We start from the raw sequence: 20,992 nt of genomic DNA, 5'->3' as shown, positions 1-20,992 counted from the left end.
ACGTTTAGAACGAAAACCTTGAAGAAATTTGCGAAACAATTCTTGAAATTTATGAATTAATTCATGAAACAACTTCTGATGGAATTCTTGGAGGATTTCCCTGAAGAATACTTAATTACATTCACTATGGAACCATTGCAGAAATTCCTGTTGTATTGCTTGTAATATTATCTGAAAAAAAATCCTTATAGAAATTTCTGAAATAATAATAGAAGAAATACTCGGAGCAGTTCAAACAATGAAGGAATTACTGAACGAATCCGTAGAGGTGTTTCTGAAGGAATTCTTGCAGAAGTTGTAGAAGGTAAACTTGAAGGAATTAGTGCTACAATCTTTGAATAAATTCTCTGTTTAATTCCTTCAGAAATATTTGGAGTAATTTTCAAAAGAATTAATTAGGATATTTCTGAAGGAATTCCAGGAGGAATACATGGACCTGAATGAATTCTCAGAGTTGTGGAGCGGACCTGGTGTAATGGTTAGAACACTTGACTATCACGCCGAGGACCTGGGATCGAATCCCACTCCCGACAAACTCGCAAAATGTGAGTTCTTCCTTCGGAAGGGAAGTAAAACGTGGGTCCCGAGATGAACTAGCCTAGGGCTAAAAATCTCGTTAATACAGATAAAAAAAAAAAAAAATTCTCAGAGTTCTAAAGTTATCCTTTAAAGAACACCTGAAGGATTCCGTGAACAAATTCTTGAGTAAACTCTCGGAGGAATATCTGAAAAAAAAACTTGATGAAATTATTTAAGCCATTATTGATGGAATTCCTAAAAAAAACTTTGGAGGAATACCTGGAAGAGTGCATTAATTAATTTTAAGAACGAATCCTCGCAGAAATTTCGGAATTCCTGAAAGAATAATAGAAGGAATGCTGGAATGAGTCCTGGAAGTAATACTCGAAGAAGTTTGTGCAGCAGTTCCTGAAGGACTTTGGACATTTCCGACGGAAACCTTGAAGGAATTCCTGAACGAATCCGTAGAAAAGTTTCTGAAGCAATTCTTAGAACTGTTGCAGAAGGAAAACTTGAAGGAATTACTGCTACAGTTTTTGAATAAATTTTCGGTGAAATAAGTATTTAGAGATTTTTTTAAAAAAAATCATGGGATGTTCTTGAAGGTATATCTGGAAAAATAAATGGACTAATGTCTAAGGAAATTCTCAGAGAAGTTCCTAAAGCTATCCTATAAAGAACACCTGAAGCATTTCGTGAACGAACTCTTGAGGAAACTCTTGAAGGAGTTTCTGAAAAAATACTTGAAGAAATTATTGAAGAGATCACTGATGAAACTTCTAATGAAAGCTTTCGAGAAATTTCTGGAAGAGAACATTAATTAAATTGGTTGTGTTAATCACCGTTAACTGATATTTATCATTTTTATTGAAATTTTTCGTTTTTGGCGCACCGAAAAACATCAATAAAATTATAAAGAACAATTATTTAATTTAATAATTGATCCTCTTAGGATTTCCTGAAGGTTCCTGGACGGATATTCCTGAAGAAATCACTAAAATTCTTTGAGATCAATTCAGATTTTTAAGGGTCCAATGGAGTTCCTGAAAGAATCATTTAATCTCCTGTAGGAATCCTTACACAAAATTCAATAGTTTTTGAGTATTTCCTGAATCCTCAGAGAACTCACAACTTCGGTATGCGTGTGTAACCCCTACCCTATTCGGCAAATTTTTAGACAAAACCACAAGGCAAAAGACGTCCATACATCGTTCCTTGACTGCACGCTTCTGAGATGGGAAAACAGTAAGTGAATGTAACTCTTTGTAAGTGAGTGTTTCCATCCTTGACCAAAGCACAGATTTGGGGCTAATCGCTGACTCTAAGACAATATTTACGCAATCCTCCAATGGTCAAAAGCTCTCCTGGCCACGTCCTTGCGACAGCTGAGGGATGGAAAGGAAGATGAGTTAGATACCTCAGCTAGTCACAGATATCTCTACGTTCTCTCAGGCCTAGGTGTCAAGGCAATTTGGATGTTATTAGTGGAAGGGCTAAGTCCATGAAAAATATACTTTTGGTCAACGATTAGGCACCAAAACGATACCCAGGAATAAACTCACCAAATTATACTAATTCAGTACTCTGGAGATAAAATTGTTAACTTCCATTTGTGTCCTCCTCCGTACATCCAGCAGTGAAATCATCAAAAATTTACACGGGAATCACGCCAAAGTGAAGACGAATTCAGACACCCTGATGGGAATAAGATAATCACAAATTATCCTACTCTACACTATGCGATCCGCTTCATCGGCATGTAAGAGAAATATGTGGAACACTGAAGATCAACTTGCAAGCAGTTTCCGAGAAAATTTTCAGTAGGCATTGCACCACCAACCACCAGCCTTCAGCTTTGGGTCTCCAGTTAGCCTAGTAATTAAGGCTACGGTTCGCCAATCCGGAGACGGTGGGTTCGATTCCCGTTCCGGTCGGGACAATTTTCTAATTACCTGGCACTATGTCTTGCATCATTGTACTTGCCACACAATGTACAAATTCATGCAACGGCAGGTAAAAAAAGCCCTTCAATTAATAACTGTGGAAGTGATCTAAGAACATTAAGCTGAAAAGAGACAGGTCAAGTTCCAATGCGAACGTCAAGTCATAAAGAAAAAGAAGAAGAAGAAGAAGGTAGCACCACCAGCCGTTTCTCGATCCGGCCGGTAATATTCAAAATAATGCGGAGCTAATAAAACGCGTGACCGGATACAGAGTTGCTTGAATACTTGGAGAAATATTTTAAAGAAACCATGGAAGTAGGGTATTGTACCATTTGGGCAGGTGTACCTATTTTGGGCACATGTCGCTCTGCCGTTCTAAGCATATCTGTACCATGTTCGAAAATGTGCAACTGAGAAAACTGCGATTAAAGTTAATAACGTATTTTTCTAATTGACCAACAACTACGGTACCACAATGGCACACGCAGCCGTATTTCTATTAAAATGGATTATATCTGAAGTGGAATCAGTAAAGTTTTCTTTTTTTAACGCAAATAAAACATTTCATTTTTGAAAAAATACATCCCAGCGGGACAGTTATGCCGTGAAACACAACGCAATTTTGAAATTTCTACGCTTGCTTTTCGCAGTTTTTGACTGTATTTCTTGTAGTGGGACAGATATGCTTGGAAATGCAACAATGGGACAATATGACTTGGTATTTATTTTCGAAATTTCAGAACAAACTAAGGACTTTTACAAGTTTACATAAAAGTACACATACAATTCTACTGATAGGAGGAAAAAAGTGAAAAATGCTGAAAATCAACATGGGACAGATATGCTTAGAACGGCAGCGCTATAACTAAGTCAATTTCAAACCGATTGATTTGAAATTTTGTACAGAGTTAGATACTGTACGTGCCTAACTCTGGACAAAATTTCAAATTAATCGGTTTGAAATTGACTTAGTTATAGCGGCAAGTGCCCAAAATAGGTACACCTGCAGAATTGTACAAGACCCTATTCTTTAAGTAACCATGAATAAAATTTGGATAGATATTCCTCAAGGAAAAGTTGCGAATTTACTTCTGAAAATTCTTGAGAGAATCATTGGAGGAGTTACTGAAGAATTCCTTGGCAAAAAATCCTGAAAGACTATCTAGAGGGACTCTGAAACAATCTTGGGGAAAATTTCTACTGAATTCCTTGGAGGAGAATTCCTGACACGAATTCCTGAACAAATCCATTAAACAGATACCTAAAAGAATCAATGGAATAAAATCGTTAAGTATCCTTGGAGGTATTCCTGAAGAAATCCTTGAAGGAATTCTTGTTGGAATCGTTGTCGGAAAATCCCTTAAGGATTCATTAGAAAATGTGTTGGAAAAGAGCTGATCTGGAGGAGACCGTGATCATCTTTGCAAAGGGATTTCTGAAAAACATTCTGAGAGGAAATCTCAAAATAACGTTTGGAGGAATTTCAAAAGGATTCCTAGGATGATTACCCGGAAGAAAACCTGTAGGTTTTTTTTTCAGAACTTCTTGAGTCAATTTTTGTAGATATTCTTGAAGAAATCCTTACAAAAATGGAGGAGTTCTAAAAAGAATTCTTCCTAGAGAAATTCTAGGAGGACTTCCTCAAGAAGTCCTTGTAAATATTCTTGAAAAAATCCATCCAAGAATTGCTGAAGGAGAAGGAATCTCTGGAGGAACTCCAAGCGTAATTTTGGAGAAACTTCAGAGGAAATCTCTTTAAGTATCTGATGATTATGAACCTGGGCTTGTTAGTGGAATACCTGTAAGTAAAAAGGAAATCGGGTTAAGTACTGTTTCTCATAATTCCACTAAGAATTTGCATCCTTTGACAGATACGTATTTTGATCACCGACGAACCGACGTAACAGCTAGAACAAACAAATTCAGATTTGTTGTCCTCGATGCCATGATGAAAAATAGCCGAACACTACCGCCACCTCTATAACGGTTCGCGTTGATTTGATAGCTTGACCCCAAACCCCCGTGTGTACATATAGGAAAAGGTTCGCGTCTGCGCTGATTTGACAGAAGCTTTCGCTAGCTTCGCTGGTCGAACGTTAAATCTAGGGGGGACACTTTAGAAACACCACTATCACGTCGGTTCGTCGGTGTTTCGACCTCAACTGTAAGGTCGTCTTCGGGGCTGTCCATAAACCACGTGGTCATGAAGGGGGGGTTCGGCCAATGATCATTTTGTATGGACAAATAAAAAAAATTGTATGGACTAATGACCACACCGGGGGGGGGGGGGTGTTTGAAAAGTCCCAAAAAAATGACCACGTGGTTTATGGACAGCCCCTTCAGTGTCTTGTACTTGGCTCGACTGATATCGTTAATGTGCATAATGTGTTGATGACCTCTAGAACCTTAGAAAAAGCTTCCCGTTTGATCACACTGAAAATATCGTCGACGTACGTCCACCATTTGTCCGGAAGTAAACCTTGCTTCTTAAGCTAGGTTTCTAAATTTGCCATGAAAAGCTCGCATAAAAATGGGGATAGGGGATTTCCCATGGGGGCCCCTTTGGTCTGCTTGTAGAATTGTCCACGGAATTAGAAGTAATTCTCTTCCATGCACACTGCACAGCCTAGCTAAACGTAAAGAAGTCCTAACTTTTTCGATCCATGCTGCGTCAGACTTTTGGCCTTTTGGGGTAGTCCAATCCTCGAGAAGATTCAGAGCATCCTTTACAGGATTGCAGGTTACATTCAGAGAACATATGGCGGAGGTAGTGAATGCCAGCTTTGCTTTATGTTCATGTTCACGTTTACCATTTTCAGCTATTTACACTAATAATAACATTACCATTTAATATTACCGAACTTTACAATAATGGACTGTGTGGTACGAAACACTTGTACTCTAGACACTTCATTTGAAAGTCAACATCAGATGTTTATTATCAATAATCTACTTTCAACATTTTTAATAACAATACAAACATTTATTTGTCAATGTTAGGCCGATGCAAATATTTAATTTGTTTTATGTCACCCCCCCCTTCAAAAATCTCAAAATATTGAAGGGGCGAAAAAAAAAACATGGCGTCTCATGACTCCATTTTCAATAGACATTTTTTTTACAAGCAACTATTTTTCAATAGTTGAAAAATATTTTTTCAATAGTTGGTAAAAATTCCAATTTTTCAATAGTTTTTTTTTCGTTTGTTCCTTATTTATTTTTGTCCCCCCCCTCGTACCTGATGAGAGGTCTCGGACATAAAAGAAAAATAATATTTGCATCGGCCTTATGCCATACTAAAAAGATTCAACGTTGAACGATTTGATCGTTCAACGCGCTCACAGATACGGAAGCAGATCTCCTAGCTTGCTGGTGTACACATCCGGTACACACTGCTTTAGTTCGGCATCTTCCGTCTGCGAAAAATCCGCCGCCTTATGGATTCCAGTCTCCACCAGCAGTGTCTGAAATCCACAGTTTATCCCCAACAGGATGTCCGTGTTCAACCGGTCGCCGATCATCAACGTCCGACTCGGATCCACCTTGTACTCCTTCTCCAGAATATCACAAATATGCTTGTTCGGCTTTCCCACGACGGTTGGCTTCCGCTCGGCACAGGTCGTCACCGCGTTGACTATGCTCCCGGTTCCGGGAATCACACAATCCGGCAACGGGAACCGCTCGTCCGTGTTGGTTCCGATGAAGAGTACGCCTGGCTTGTCCAGGTAGGATGCTGCCTTCATCATCTTGACGAAGTTGAAATGCTCATCGAATCCGACGATTACGGCTCCAACTTCCGGATCCGGGGTGAAGTTGTGAACGGCATCGGCCAGGCTGCCGTTGAGGACATCCGGGCCGATGCCGATGTGTTGGATACCGACGGCATCCAGCTCCCGGGTGATTCCGGTGGAACCGACCACGTAGACCTTTTTACTAAACCCGATGTTCTTCAGGTATTGGGCAGCTAGGTAGGCAGTGGAGATTATGTTGTCCTGAAATGTAAAAATTGTATTATGCTCGTTTTGTGTGCAATTGAAGATAAGTAAGTTTACATGAAGTATTCACAGCATCACATATTTCTCACTGAGTTTCTCACATGATTTCTCTTAATATTTTACCTGATATTTCACCAAGAATTCTTTCCGGAGATTCTATTGGTATTCCACTGAAGACATCTATAGGAGTTTCACCTGAGATTTCTTTAATAGTGCCTTCTTGGTACTCCCCCCTCTCGCAGTTTTTATCGGGATTCCATCCAGATTTCTTTCAAGATAGCTGCCAGGATTCCCATTCGAAATATCATCCGGGTTTCCTACAGATATTCCTACTAGCATTACTCAAACGAATTTCCAGAAATAATTCTCTCATTGTTCAGAAGGTATCCCGGAAAATATCCCGATGGAAACTCCACGAGCAGAAATAGGTTCATGTACAGGAACTTTGGCTAACATCTCGCAACCAAAAATTGGAGCAATCTTTTAGAAGGTTCTTCCAGAGAAACCCCGGGGGAAAATCTGAGTAAACCTCAAATAGAAATCCCGGCGAAATTTAAGTAAAACCCACTGAAGAACGCCTGGAAGAAATTTCAGAAAAATATCTGGCAGAAACTTCCTAAGTAGTATTGCAGATATCACGAAATAAATTCTGGAAAAACAAATCTCAAAAGAACCTCTAAGAGCAATATCGGGTGAATCTCCTGAAAAAAATCTTGAGAGAAACTCTGGATGAAATCCCAGCAAAAGCCCCAGAAACAAATTCCAGTAGGTTTAAGAAATCCTCCAGGAGAATTCTCAACAGGAATTCCTGTAACAACTTCGGCAGTAACTCCAGAATAAATTACTCGGGAGAAATTCTGGAATCAATCACGGAGAAAACTCAAGGAACAGTCTGAATTTCGGAAAACTTCAAAGAGAAATCCGAAAGAAAATTCAGGAAAAAATCTAGAAACTTTTTCTTGCAGAAACACAAACAATAAATTAATAATCTTACAATAAATCCTCGGACAGAGCTCGGAAAAAAATGTGTCTTCATAGCTCTGCACTAAATTCGACAGTAGTGAACACTACATGTGCGAAATCGTGTTTAAACATACCAATGGTCAGGGTAGTACTCAACAGTGGACTTCACTTTGGAGAAAATACTCCAAATAGTACAGTCCACTGTATTTAATTCGCACGAACTTGATTACCTCGCGTATGCTGATCTTTAAATGGAGTACTTACCACATCAACGTTGAAACCCAGCTTCACTGACTTGGCCACAAACTCGGGCCGAGTTTTCGTCGAATTGTTCGTCACAAAAAAGAGCTTCTTGCCATTGTCGATGAACTTATTGATAACATCAGTTGCGTGCGGAAGCGTCTCGTTGTCAACCCAGATAACGCCTGAAAAGTTTGAGATTATTATTATTTGCCTATAAGGTCACAGGTCACTTACAAAATAAACTTACCATCACAATCGGTCAATACCGTATCGAAGGAGTTAAGCCACTCTTTGATATCCGCGGCACTAAGTGAGGCCAGATTGGTTCCAGAGTTTTTGTACATGGTTGACAACAGCCGGTAGCTGATGGTGAATCCAATTTCACAATAATTATCAGAGCAAGGCAATCCAGTTAACAAACTTACGTGGTACGAGCACAGTTCTGCATAGATCCTGCAGCCAGCCGATCGATGTTTCCGACAGGATATTTTTCCCAAAAATCGATGGGAAACTTTCCTTTCAAAACAGAACTACTACTGGCGAAATTCCACCTAGCAGCTGACGGAAGAATTTGACATTGAAAGTGACAGAAGGTGTCACCTTTCTACACTGTGAATGAAAATTGACAGATTGACAGATTCACCAATTCACTTGTTTCACTTTATCCACGTTTCTTCTCCTGAACTATAATGATGTTTAACACTTACCTGTGAATTGCTTTCAGTACTTACCATAAGCAAGATTCCCTTTCTGTTATCATTCAAAGCATCCCTGAAATTTAAATTTATGAAGCTGAGATTCATGTAAATAAACAATCAATCGAACGAGGGCTAACTTCTCTTACCAAACAGTAGGCGAACTATCACAACCACACGTTAAGCTGAGCTGTCAAACGAGTCGCCGATGGAGAGAATCCACTCTACTGTGTTTGTACGCGTTCGCTCCCAAATTGCTCTCTCGCCATCCATTCTACACGGACTGTTGGTGGTAAACCCTGGACGAGCACACCAGTGTCTTCAGTTCGTCTTTGTCTTTCCTCTGCTACCAATGTACGCGGACGTACGTGGATCGCAACGCAGTTCTCGCAGATACAAGGAAGCTGGAAGGCGAAAAGGCTAGAATCAGAAATCCTTGCTCCTCGGACACAAAAGAAATCGCGCAATTAGACGTCATTGATCGAGGCAGTTGATTACGGCTTTGTGAAACGTGGACTAAATCGCGACGGGTGTTAACGTGTTCGCTGGTGATCTGCAGTGATCGTGCGAAGATTAAGGGGTGCATTCCACAGATTGATTGAATCCGTGTCGCGTTATCGATTATCGTTTCCTGCGGTCGTGGCTCGTCGAAGAAACTGCTGACGAAAACATGACATAAATTAAAAATTCAAACCAATACACCAAGCAGCGACGAAAGGCACGGCAGAAAGGCCATGGAAAACACAGTGCTTATGATATAAGAGTTAGGAAAGCATCGCAGCCAAAGGCGAGATGAAATGAAGCTGCCAAGATGAAGTGGTAATAAGAAAAAAGGCAGCGAAGAAAATCGATCCACAAGCAACCAAAGGTCTTACGCTCTTTACTCGCGTATGCACGTGTGTGAGTGTGTTAGTGAGGGAGGTGTTTCTACGTATTATATGCGCGTTTTATTGTGTTAGTGCGACACGCTCTCGCGCTCTCTCACTACTGGTGAGGCATTTAACGAGTGCGGAAAACCACGAAGCCAACGAAGAAGAGCGTATGTTTTGGTGAAGAAGGTCACCATCGAGTCACGATTGTGTATAGTTTTTTCGCGTATGCCTAGGTCCAATTCGTCGTCCACTGCACAGCGCTTTGTGCCGGAGTGTGTGTATCAATATTTTATTTTGCGTTCACCTTAACCACATGCTCTCTACACAATAACCCCTTCACGCAATCGTCCACTGGGGGTTATTCTATTTATTCAGCTGCTTATGTGCTAGCAAAAGGAAGAATGGCTTTGAAAAGTTTGTAAATAACATCGCATCGTACTGGCCAGCTCGTAAAATCGCGTTGCCAAAAATCGAAAATTCAACCACCGACAAATTGCCAATTCTGTGAGTAATTGAGGGGGTGTTGTGCAATCGCATCAATCCGACAACATGAGCGAGAAAACAACAACCGCCAATGGTTGCAGCAACAACGGTGGTGATAACAGCAGTGCCAAACAGCAATCATCACAGCCACAGGATGCCACAAGTGGTGGCGGTGGTGGTGCGGGAGATTCATGCTCCGGTGGCGGTGGCAGCAACAGTAGAGCTTCCAGCAGCACCTCCACCAGTCTACTGGAGGTCAACGGCAAACCCAAAGGGTTGAACGATAGTCTGCAGCAGCAGTTCTGTCGGTTTGCGGATTACTTCGTCATCTGCGGCCTGGACTTGGCGTCCGGACTCGAGATGGACCTGTTTGCAGGTAGGATGCTTCACACAAATATTTTATTTTAGGATATTTTTCGGCTAACCTACTTAATGACGGAGCCAGTGAAATAATAATTGTGCCTGTAAAATTCTGCCTTTAGTTAGATGAGCGCCCTACTCTCATATACTTCAAGGAAAAGCGTCTTGAAATCCTACTTCAACAGGATTCAAAATCTCTTCGTAATGGGCCCTCTTGTCGTTTGGGTATATTAAACAGTACCCATATAACCAATAAGCATTGATATAAGCCGTATTTCTGTTTTATAACTTCAGTCTATCTGCTTACTGCCACATCATAGCAGTTAGACTGACGAACTGCCCTGAGTTAGCAATTAAAATACAGTCATGACTCGCTGGTTGGGGGCTTAATAGTTGGGTGGCTTTTTAGTTGGGGCCCCGTTAGTTGAGCTGTCAGCCAACTAAAAAGTACCTGGATGTCATAATTCAATGTCAAACTGAAAATGACAACCAATCTGTAATTCCGAGGGGCGAGCTAATGAGTTTTTGGTTGCTTAAACTTTACTGATAATCGAGAAAAAAATTCTATTTCATATTTCTTTAAAAAAAAAAGAATATGTACAATTACTTCGAAACAAATGCAAAACATAGGGAATCTTTATTTTGTCGATCATTGAAAGTGTTTTGTGCTTGCTTTTGGTCCGGGTGGTTTCATAAACATCTATATTTTCACTTTACCGACTAAAAATGGGTGAAAATAATTATTTCTCGCATTGGCCATATATGTATCTTGCAAAACGTATCAGTTTTGCTCTAAATGTAAAACAAATTGAAAATGTTTCCTTTTTGCTTCCAACTCAAACATGATTTAAAAAAAAAACAATGCGCACGCCCCTTGTGCTGTTGTCACTTCACCCAACTAGCGAAACGAATTCGTTGGTTGGGTGTAGGTTGTGGCTCAACGAGCGGGTTCCGACTGTACTACTTTAAATCTGACAGCCGATGCGTAGCATTTCACAGTATATTTTGGTTAACAAGCATCACACATGCTATTATTTGGCCATGGAACTACTACGAGATGCTGAAAGCACAACACATTTCAGCTTCCTAATTTATGTATCTCAACAGTAACAGCCGCTATCATTCGGATGTCCTTTCATTTTAGATAGCAAGGAAGTAACCCAGACAACCAGAAATCGCATAAGGATGTACGCTGTACATCGTATAAAGTACTATTTTAACTCACTATCACAACACACAATTTTCATCGCATATGATGTTATTTTTTGAACTTATTGTGATGCATCTGGTAAAATCATATAAGAAAGCAAATAAACTTTTATAATGTATAACTACATCGTAGTAAACGATATTTTGATGTTTTATTGCGACGAACTTTACTTATTCGCAAAAGAGTACGAGCGGACTCGCAAAGTGTCAATTGAATTCGCATAATTGCGCACTGCGATGATTATACGACTTCGCTTGGTACTTTTCTTACTATGTCAGTGAAACTTGCATTGGTGTACAAACTAAATCGCATAAAAGTAAAAATAAGCTCGTAAAAATGTGCCTACAAACTCGCATAAGCTAGAATCGTTATCGTTGGTATATTGCGATGTGATATGTGATAACAATGAAAGAGGTACTGTTGGTGTACCAAAAAGCTACAAGAAAGTTAGCAGTCATAATTATGGTTACAAAACAAGTTATAAAGTCATCATTTTTGTTTTAATGACCAGATAATTTATAATGGGTGGTGCTAGCAAGAGAGAGGTAGTGATAAATGTGCGGGAAATTGGCGGGAAATCACGTTTCGTCATTTTGGGCTACAGATAGCGCACGGAAACCAAGTGCATTCCAACGCTGATGTGAAGTAGTGTTTGGTGTTCAGTGTGAAGTGGGGCTCGAAAATCCAAAGGTTCTTAGGGGCTGTCCATAAACCACGTAATCATGAGGGGGGGGGGGTGGTTCGGCCAATGACCATTTTGTATGGACAAATAAAAATTTTTGTATGGACTAATGACCACGCGGGGGGGGGGGGGTTGAAAAGTCCCAAAAAAATGACCACGTGGTTTATGGACAGCCCCTTAGTTCGAAACTGAGGTGACAAGAATTGTTTTTTTTTTGTGAATATTATTAAGTCGCATACGATGCTATATTACGTCGCAACAGTGCACACCATGCATCGCATAAGATATCGCCAGAAGTCATATAGCGTTATTTTTCCGTCAATGCACGTATGGCGCCTCCACTTTTGTACGCATAAGGCACTTTTACTGCATCTTATGCGATGTAACTATACCGCATAAAAGTACGTATAACATGAACATAAACTTCATTATACGTGTAAATTGGTTGTCTGGGAAATCAATGGAGAAACTTTTTTTTAACAAATCTGCCGTGGATTGTTTCCCATTATTGATTTAAATTACCAGCATATTTATGCCAGAACCCCTGAACAAAGCCAAATAATTCTCGGCGTGATATATAAGCTTTGAATAGATGTAAAAATCAACGCATATTGTCAGATCATCAATAGCATATCGTGTGGCGCGGTTCAGCACTATCTTAGTCACGGGATTTCGCTCGTAGCTAATCATGGGATTTCTCGTAGAGCATTTCAAAGTTCGCCCTTGAATTTCAATAATATCTTCTCCTGGGATTACACCTAGAACTTTTTGCGAAATGTCCCAGTTTTTCCCAGCATTTTTTTCTGAAGTTCATCTCGATATTTCTTAAATAAATCTTGCCAGATTTCACCTGAATTCCTTCCGAAATTTCTGCGGAAACATTACAGGCTGTTTGATAAGCTATCGCAGGAGATATTCTAATAAAATCTTCTGGAAAATCCCTATCCTTCTGGCAGGGGTTTTAAGTAAAGCTTAGGGAATAATCCCGAGAAAAACTTAATAGAAAATCTCAGCTGGATCAATGCAAGAAAACTTGTAAACAACTACAAGGGGAAACCTAAGAAAGCTTTGAAAGAAATCACGGAAAGAACTTCATGAGGAACATAAGCAACAACTCCTGCAAAAAATCCCAGAAGGTACACCGGAAAAAAAAGTCCAAGGAAAATTAAGAAAGAATCCACAGCGGAACGAATCTTTTGAGTGAAATTCTGGGTGAAATTCCGGAAGATATCTCTGGTGACACGTCAAAAGAAATTCTACGAATTTCTTTTGAAAAAAAATCGCAGCTGGAATTCCTATAGACACCCAGGGAGAGAGTCTATAAGAAATCTTACAAAAGTTTCTTGAAGAAAATACAGAAGGAATTTTGTTGGAAATCCCGGGAGAAACTCCTGTATAAAATTCGTGAAAACTCATGGAGTAATCCTTGAAGGAGTTCTAGGACAAATGTCAGGAATAACTCTTGTTGCAACTCTGGGAGAAATCATCGGAAGTTTTGCTGGAGAAGTCACAAGACCAAACACCAGAGGGAATCGCAGATTATCTTCAACAGGAATCTCTAGAGAAACTCCAAGAGAAACCACTCGACAACATTTGCAATACATACTTTACTTACTTTCAGTCCTGGGCACCCACGGTGGTGCAGAGGGCCGAAAATGCAATACATACTCTGCGTGAAAAAAAAACTCCAGGAGAGTTCTGTTGGAATGCAGGAATCCTGATAGATTCACAAGGAAGAGTTCCGGAAAGAATTGTTTGAATCTTGGAAAAATGCAGATGGGAAGCATCTCCAGGAGGAATTTTAAAATTAATCTTGTGAGAAGCCTGGGAAACATTCCAAACGGTATTTATAGAGTAGTTTTAGAAAAAACCCATAATGGAATTTCTGAAAAAGTCCTTGTAGCAGAGTTTCTAGATGGGTTCTAACTTCCAGATCCATCCACGTTCGCAAGGAGTTTGCAGAATTTTATCTGAATTGTCGGCTTATCGGAGATATCTACAAGATCTAGGAGGCCTCCTCTAGCATGATTATCCACGGTATTCCTTCTTGATTTATTTTCTTTTCAAATAATCATCCGGCGGAATTTTTAACTTCTTCACAGAACCACAAGCTTCTAGCAAAGAATAATAATTTCAAGAATGCTCACTCTGATGACTCTCAAGGCGACACTATCGCAGCGCTATCTACGGATGAAAGTTGAATCTTCATGCGGTAGTGTGTGTTGCTAACTGTATGCAGATACAAAACAAAAACACGCCACCTTTACTTATGACAAATCACGAACACTGATACAGGGAACTTCCACCTTGATTCTATTAGAGAGCGCCACTTGTCTTGTCACTTAATGTTATAGAGAAACACAAGAGACGGCGTTCTTTCTGTTTTTATTCTTTGCTTCTAGTAGGAACTTTCAGCATAACCAGAAAATGTTTGTTTTGGCAGTTCTGACTGTACTAAAATCTCATGTACGAAGGACAGAAACACTACATATTTGAAAACGTTTTTATTCATACCAACAATTTAGTAAACTCTGTGGACTCTACTTTAGAGTTGATCAACAAAGGGAAGTTCTTTATTTCTATTCATTTAACCAAATGTTTTATTTTATTCGGTGCAAAATTTATGCAAGGTATTCCATCAGTGTACCAGGTTTTCCCTGTTAAGGTACACCGGGGCAAGTTGGAGCAGGTGGGGTAAGATGAAAATTAACTTGATGTTATCTGACTACGATAAACAATGTGAATATCTTAACACAGTTTTTAAATCAAACAATATTTTGGCGAACGAAAGTTTTTGAAATTGTAGTGAAATAATTTTCATAACTTAGCGTTTCATCTTGCCCCGGTGTACCTTAAACAATATTTCCTGAGGATACCAGGTTTCCGAATTTTTCCAGGTAGTAGACACCCTGTTCCTATTAGGGTCCATGCAGGTATTTCTGCTTATGTGCCAGAAATTCTTTCGACGATTGTTATAAAAATTCCTTCAGATATGTCCCTAACAATTATTCCATTAATTCCTTCTGTGGTACCTCCAGGAGTTTTTCTTCTGACTCCTACAGATTTTTTGCAGATATTCCTGCAGAACCATCTAAGGATTTTCCTAGGGATTCTTTTAGAATTTCCTTGCAGGAATCTATCGAGAATTTCTGCTGGGATTCCTCCAGAAATTCCACCGGATATTCCACCAGGTATTTCTCCGTGGATCCCTCTAGGAATTTCTTTAAAAAAAACTGATGCCATCAGTTATTTCTCCAAAAATGAATCAACAATTTCATCTATCTATCTCTATAAAAAAAATTGAATGGTGTTTGTATGTCACGAATAGACTCGGGAACGGGCCAACGGATCTACACCATTCTTTCAGTGTTTCATTCGTGCAGGGCGCCGACGTGTTCGCACGAAAAAAATATTTGGGAAAACCGACCGGGAATACACCGAAAACGAGAAAGTTTGAAATTCCATTTTGCGGGGCATTTTTCTACAGAGCTGCATGTCAAAAAACACAGTAGGCAGGCAGAACGACGTTTGCCGGGACAGTTAGTCCTTGAATAAACGTTGGGATTTATCCAGAATTCTTCTGTGGCTTTCCCTATAGGACTTCTTCTATGGATTTCTAGGGAGTTTCTTTTGAAATACCTCAAGGATTTTCTGATAATATTCCTGCGGAAGTATCTATTGGAATTGCTTAAGAATTTATCTTATGATTGTTTCCAAAATTCTCTTGAATTCTCTTGAAAATCATGCTAAAATCGTTCTAATTTTTTTCAGAAATTCCTCCGTGGATTTCTCACGGAATTTCATCTGGAATTCCAACCGAGTTTTTTTTTCAAAATATCAGAAATTACCTCTGGTTGTTTTCTTGGAATTCCTCTAGCGATGTCTTAGAAGATTTCTATAGGGATTCCTTCAAAAATTACTCAAGGGATTTATTTGGGAACTCCCGTAGAGGTTCCTACAGAAATTACTTATGGTATTCCCTTAGTAATTTCTGTATGGTTTCATCCTGTAGTTTCTCGGATAATTTCTCCGGCATAATTCACCCAGGGATTCATCTAAAAATTAAACTTGGAATTTCACCAAGGCTTTCTTTTGGGATTTTTGGAAGATTCGCTAGGGATTCTTCCACAGACCTACCCTTAAAATAAATTCCAAAGATTTCCAATGGTTCTCCCGAAATTACTCCAGGAATAGTGTTTACTGTTGTAATAAACGTGATTTCTTCCCGTTTCGGGCGTATAAAGTATGTGTATTTATGTCATGGACACGCGGCAGAGGGTGTTGTTCTACTGTCTTCCGTTACTATACATATGCTGCTAGAAAGCTGTATTCCAGTAGGTATGTTTTTTTTTTTGAAAACGACAAAATAAATTGGAGTTGAAATTAACTTCGTCATATGCGCTAATTCCCGTCATATTGGGTAGAAAATGTTTTTACATGATATGAAAGCTTATTTATGAATTAGTCCTTGAAACCTTGAAATGAACGGCCTTGGTTGGGACAAAGTAATGTAATGTAGTAGAGTAAAATGTGCAAATAAATATATTTTGAAAATGAATTGTTTTCTAATCTGCTTTTTGTTTTGTTTTTCATAAATTTTGATCTGTATTCAATAGGGTTTCGAACTACTTGGACCCTGCACCAATTCCCGGCACCTCACAGCAAAACAAATCGAAATAACACTTGCCACATATTTTCCAAACACACTCTCTCTCTCTCTCTTCTTGGCGTAACGTCCTCATTGGGACAAAGCCTGTTTCTCAGCTTAGTGTTCTATGAGCACTTCCACAGTTATTAACTGAGAGCTTCCTCTGCCAATGACAATTTTGCATGCGTATATCGTGTGGCAGGCACGAAGATACTCTATGCCCAAGAAAGTCAAGGAAATTTCCTTTACGAAAAGATCCTGGACCGACCGGGAATCGAACCCGTCACCCACAGCATGGTCATGCTGAATACCCGTGCGTTTACCGCCTCGGCTATATGGGCCCAAACACACTACCGTAAGTTAATCTTCTCCCACAACATTTCCGCAACGGGATCCACAGTCAATGTCACTCAATGAGTACCCGTTCACTCTGAAGCCGCAACAAGTGCTCAAAACAACTTTTAAACGCAGACGAGTGCACTTCGTCAGCGCAAAGATGGGTGCCGAAGTGATTTCCCCATTTGATTATGCTGGAAATTCGGCTCTAGTGCCGGGAGTTGGCGCTGAACCAGGTGCAGAAAATTCGTTCAAAATCTTCAAAATAAACTTTCCGGCAGAAAATCTTTACAATAATCACTGTCAACAGCAAGTTTATGTAATAAGGTATCTGATTCAGATGAAAGAAGTGGATGAAAACGGTCGTTTCGTTGTGAATTTAGGTAATGCACAATTTGGATTACCTTTAGTAGTGCTGAGAATGGGGTCACAACCCTACACGTTTGTTTTTTTTTACATTTACTTCTGATCCTTGAGTTATCAGCTACCTACTTGGCTTTTAGCTACTGGATTTAACTTTGTAGGCTTCGTGGCCGAGCGGTTAGCGGTATCACTCATGTAGGTGTCTCGTAAGCCTCGGAGCGTGGGTTCGATTCCCGATCCAGTCGGTAAAAACAATAGAGGTAATAAACTATAGAGGAAGAATGTCGCTGGCATCGCCGCCGCAACATCTCTTGCTAGCGAAGATAGGGAGGGATATAAGTGTCAAAGCGAAAAAGTATGCAGTTTGATAGATAGATACCCGGTATGTTTTCGAACAAGAACAAAGAGAACAGCAGCGACATTCGTCCTCTAGAGTAAAGTGGGGCAAAAGTTCGAGTGGGGCAAGAGTTTGTTTTGAAGCTTTTGAGCTCAATTCAAATCATTTCTTTTGGGTATCAAGGTTGTTCGAACCCTTTTTGAAAAAGAGTGTTTTACTCCAAAACTTATGAAAATTGATCAATATTTCGAAAAGTTATGACAAAATGTTGGTTTTTGATCAAAAAATTGTAACATGCAATGGTTCTTCCATCGCATGGAATGGAATTGTAATGAAATCGAATTCGATGTTTTATTTTGGGGCGTAACTAGGTATATTTTGAAGATGCTTTAGCATGTACACTCCCGTTCAAAAGTTTGGGGTCACCCCCTCAAAAACATGTCATTTTTTAGGCCCATATCTCCGCCAATTTGCGTCCAATTTCAAAACCCTAGGTTTCATTCAAAAGATAATAAGTCAAAGAAACTTTGAACATGATTAAAAAGAAACTTTTTCAAAAAAATTTGTATGTAAACTTAACCCAAAGTTGCCAAATTTTCTAAAAAATGAATATAAACTTACGGCAGTGTCGCTGGAAATTGGGTCGACCAAATTTTAAGATGAGAGCGGTAATATGACCCATTTTCTATTAGCTTTCAACTGCTTTTTACAGAACTTAGCTAAAAAATCTAGAAAAAAAGTTATTAAGTAAATTAATCCTTGATGTCATCGACCAAAAGTTTGGGGTCACCCTTCAATATGATGTATCGGCCAAAAGTTTGGGGTCACTTTCGTAAAACATGGAAAAGTGATTTGGTGATATCTTCGTCATCTATAGTTCAATTTTAATTATTTTTGGCTCATTTCAAAGATAATTAACTAAATTTACGTTTGATGTCTTTAACTTAACGTATTTAACGATTTTTGTATATAAAAATGTTATGTAAAGATAGCACATTCTACCACGCTTCAAAAAATGAGGCAACTTTACGTTAAGTTTTAGTATGTAAATTTCAACAAATATGTGTGGTTCAATGTCTATGCAGTAAGTATCATTCATTTTGTTTCAAATAAGCCAAGAAGAATTAAAATTGAATGAAAGATGACAAAGATATCAACAAATCACTTTGGGGCTATTCATAAACCACGTAGACCAAAATTTGGCCATCTCAAACCTCCCCTCCCCCCTCGTAGACTTTCATCCATACAAAAATTTTAAAATTTGTATGGAGCGTAGACTTTGGCCAGAACCCCCCTCCCCCCAAAAAGTCTACGTGGTTTATGAACGGCCCCTTTTCCATGTTTTACGATAGTGACCCCAAACTTTTGGCCGATACATCATATTGAAGGGTGACCCCAAACTTTTGGTCGATGACATCAAGGATTAATTTACTTAATAACTTTTTTTCTAGATTTTTTAGCTAAGTTCTCTAAAAAGCAGTTGAAAGCTAATAGAAAATGGGTCATATTACCGCTCTCATCTTAAAATTTGGTCGACCCAACTTCCAGCGACACTGCCGTAAGTTTATATTCATTTTTTAGAAAATTTGGCAACTTTGGGTTAAGTTTACATACAAATTTTTATGAAAAAGTTTCTTTTAAATCATGTTCAAAGTTTTTTTTTTACTTATTATCTTTTGAATGAAACCTAGTGTTTTGAAATCGGACGCAAATTGGCGGAGATATGGGCCTAAAAAAATGACATGTTTTTGAGGGGGTGACCCCAAACTTTTGAACGGGAGTGTATAACATTTTACGAAAAAGATTTGGAAATCATATTTTACACATAGTGGGGCAAAAGTTCGAATTGTGGGACAAAAGTTCGTGTCATGCGGCAACTTTAGGTATAAACCTAAAAATCTGCAAAATGTACATATTATTACTAAGAATGAGAGAATTAGTGAGAAAATTCGATTGAAGTTGAAAAAAAAATGTTGTTTTATCTGAATTTGGCGGAAAATTACAAATTTTTGGTGTAGTAAATTTAACCCTGATTTGGGTAAAATCCAGATCAAATTTTAAAGTGTATTCCAGTTCTAACATCAAATATTAAGTGGTTTCAGGTATTCCTATTACCAAAGTGTCAAAATAGTGTGCTACGGTTAGCGAAATTCCACAAACACTAGATTCGAACTTTTGCCCCAGTGGTGGGGCAAGAGTTCGAATAAAACACACACATACAAAAAGTGCTGTAACTCAAAATTGGAAAGACATTTGGCGTAACTTTGTTCAGCAAAATTTTAGCTCATGGATGGTAGAATCACCACACGGTAGGGTATATGGATCATTCCTTGGCCTAATTTGCAAACCGCCTTGACAATTTTGACCATAACTCATGGATTAATAGCACTATAAATAATATGTTGACCCTATTACGCACTCTAGGCAATGCATGTTTCACCAATTAGAAGTAAACTAACGTAAATATTCAAGAATTTACTTAACTAAGTTGAAAAGATTCGATGTGATGGTATGCAACGTTGGTCTATGGTACAAAAATTGGCCTATTAGTGGATACAACGTTGGCCTATTGCTTTCCATGCACTAGAACCACTTATTATCTTATTTTTTCAATATTTCTGCTGAGGTATTATCTCTGTTTGTTCACCAATCATACTTTCAAATTACATTTTCGGAGCCAAATTTTCAAAAAACTATAAATAAATCACTTAAACTAAAGTTCTCTCTTTTTTAGTAACGAAAACAATGCAACCCGATTTTTGTGTTATATTTCTATAGTCACCGCACACAAAATCTATTTTTTCTGTTCGCTCTTTCTGGTTTTTACGCAAGCAATGTTGTTGGCGTCACTTTGTCGGTGTTTTTGACGTCACTTTACTGATGGGCCAAGATTTGGGTACATAGTGAAAAACCTGAATTAATCCACCTATGGTGAACAGAACCCTTCTTACACTTATTAAAATTATTGTTGTATTATTCGTATGTATGATTGTGATTTTTGGTCATTCTAGAAAATATTCTAGTTGATTGCTTTCCATAATAGAATCATCGACCATGGGCTCAACTACCAGATTTTTTTTGTCTCAAAAGCGTAAATTTTATTAAGTACTCCTTAGTACTCGTGGAAAGATATCTCGGAAACAAAATGTCCAAACGGCATGAAATTTAATAGCATACTACTTGGATGCTGTAGCTTTCATTTGATGCTGAGAGAACTCAAATCGATTGACACACGGCTGATTCATTTATTATGAAGCATTTTGTCAAAGACCTCTTAAAAAGTTAAGTTGTATTACTCCAAAGTACTCCCCGAAAGATATCTCGGTTACAAAATGTCCAATCG

General features: G+C 38.8%; 2 protein-coding genes across 4 annotated transcripts in view; one reads left to right on the top strand and one right to left on the bottom strand.

Moving 5' to 3' along the window:
• Positions 1 to 5,754: 5,754 nt before the first annotated feature.
• Positions 5,755 to 8,276, bottom strand: LOC109399621 (glycerol-3-phosphate phosphatase-like). The gene is made up of 4 exons (XM_029875280.2): positions 8,089 to 8,276; positions 7,911 to 8,026; positions 7,685 to 7,845; positions 5,755 to 6,454 (listed from the first exon to the last, which is right to left on the bottom strand). Exons 1-4 carry the CDS (start codon positions 8,109 to 8,111, stop codon positions 5,801 to 5,803), a joined length of 954 nt encoding a protein of 317 aa, XP_029731140.2. The 5' UTR covers positions 8,112 to 8,276; the 3' UTR covers positions 5,755 to 5,800.
• A 413-nt stretch (positions 8,277 to 8,689) lies between these two features.
• The window catches only part of LOC109399088 (DENN domain-containing protein 5A), a 128,233-nt gene continuing 115,930 nt past the window's right edge, over positions 8,690 to 20,992 (top strand). For 2 of the 3 annotated variants that reach the window (XM_062855811.1, XM_062855812.1), the window contains exon 1: positions 8,690 to 10,089. In XM_062855811.1, coding sequence (XP_062711795.1) covers positions 9,780 to 10,089 — 310 coding nt within the window. In that variant the 5' untranslated portion in view covers positions 8,690 to 9,779. The remainder of the gene's footprint in view (positions 10,090 to 20,992) is intronic. The other variant, XM_062855813.1, reaches the window with a different exon arrangement.

This window comes from Aedes albopictus, chromosome 3 (assembly GCF_035046485.1).
Source record: "Aedes albopictus strain Foshan chromosome 3, AalbF5, whole genome shotgun sequence".
NCBI classification, from domain to species: Eukaryota; Metazoa; Arthropoda; class Insecta; order Diptera; family Culicidae; genus Aedes; species Aedes albopictus.
The sequence above is the reverse complement of the archived record's forward strand: the minus strand, read 5'-3'. Positions and strand labels throughout refer to the sequence as shown.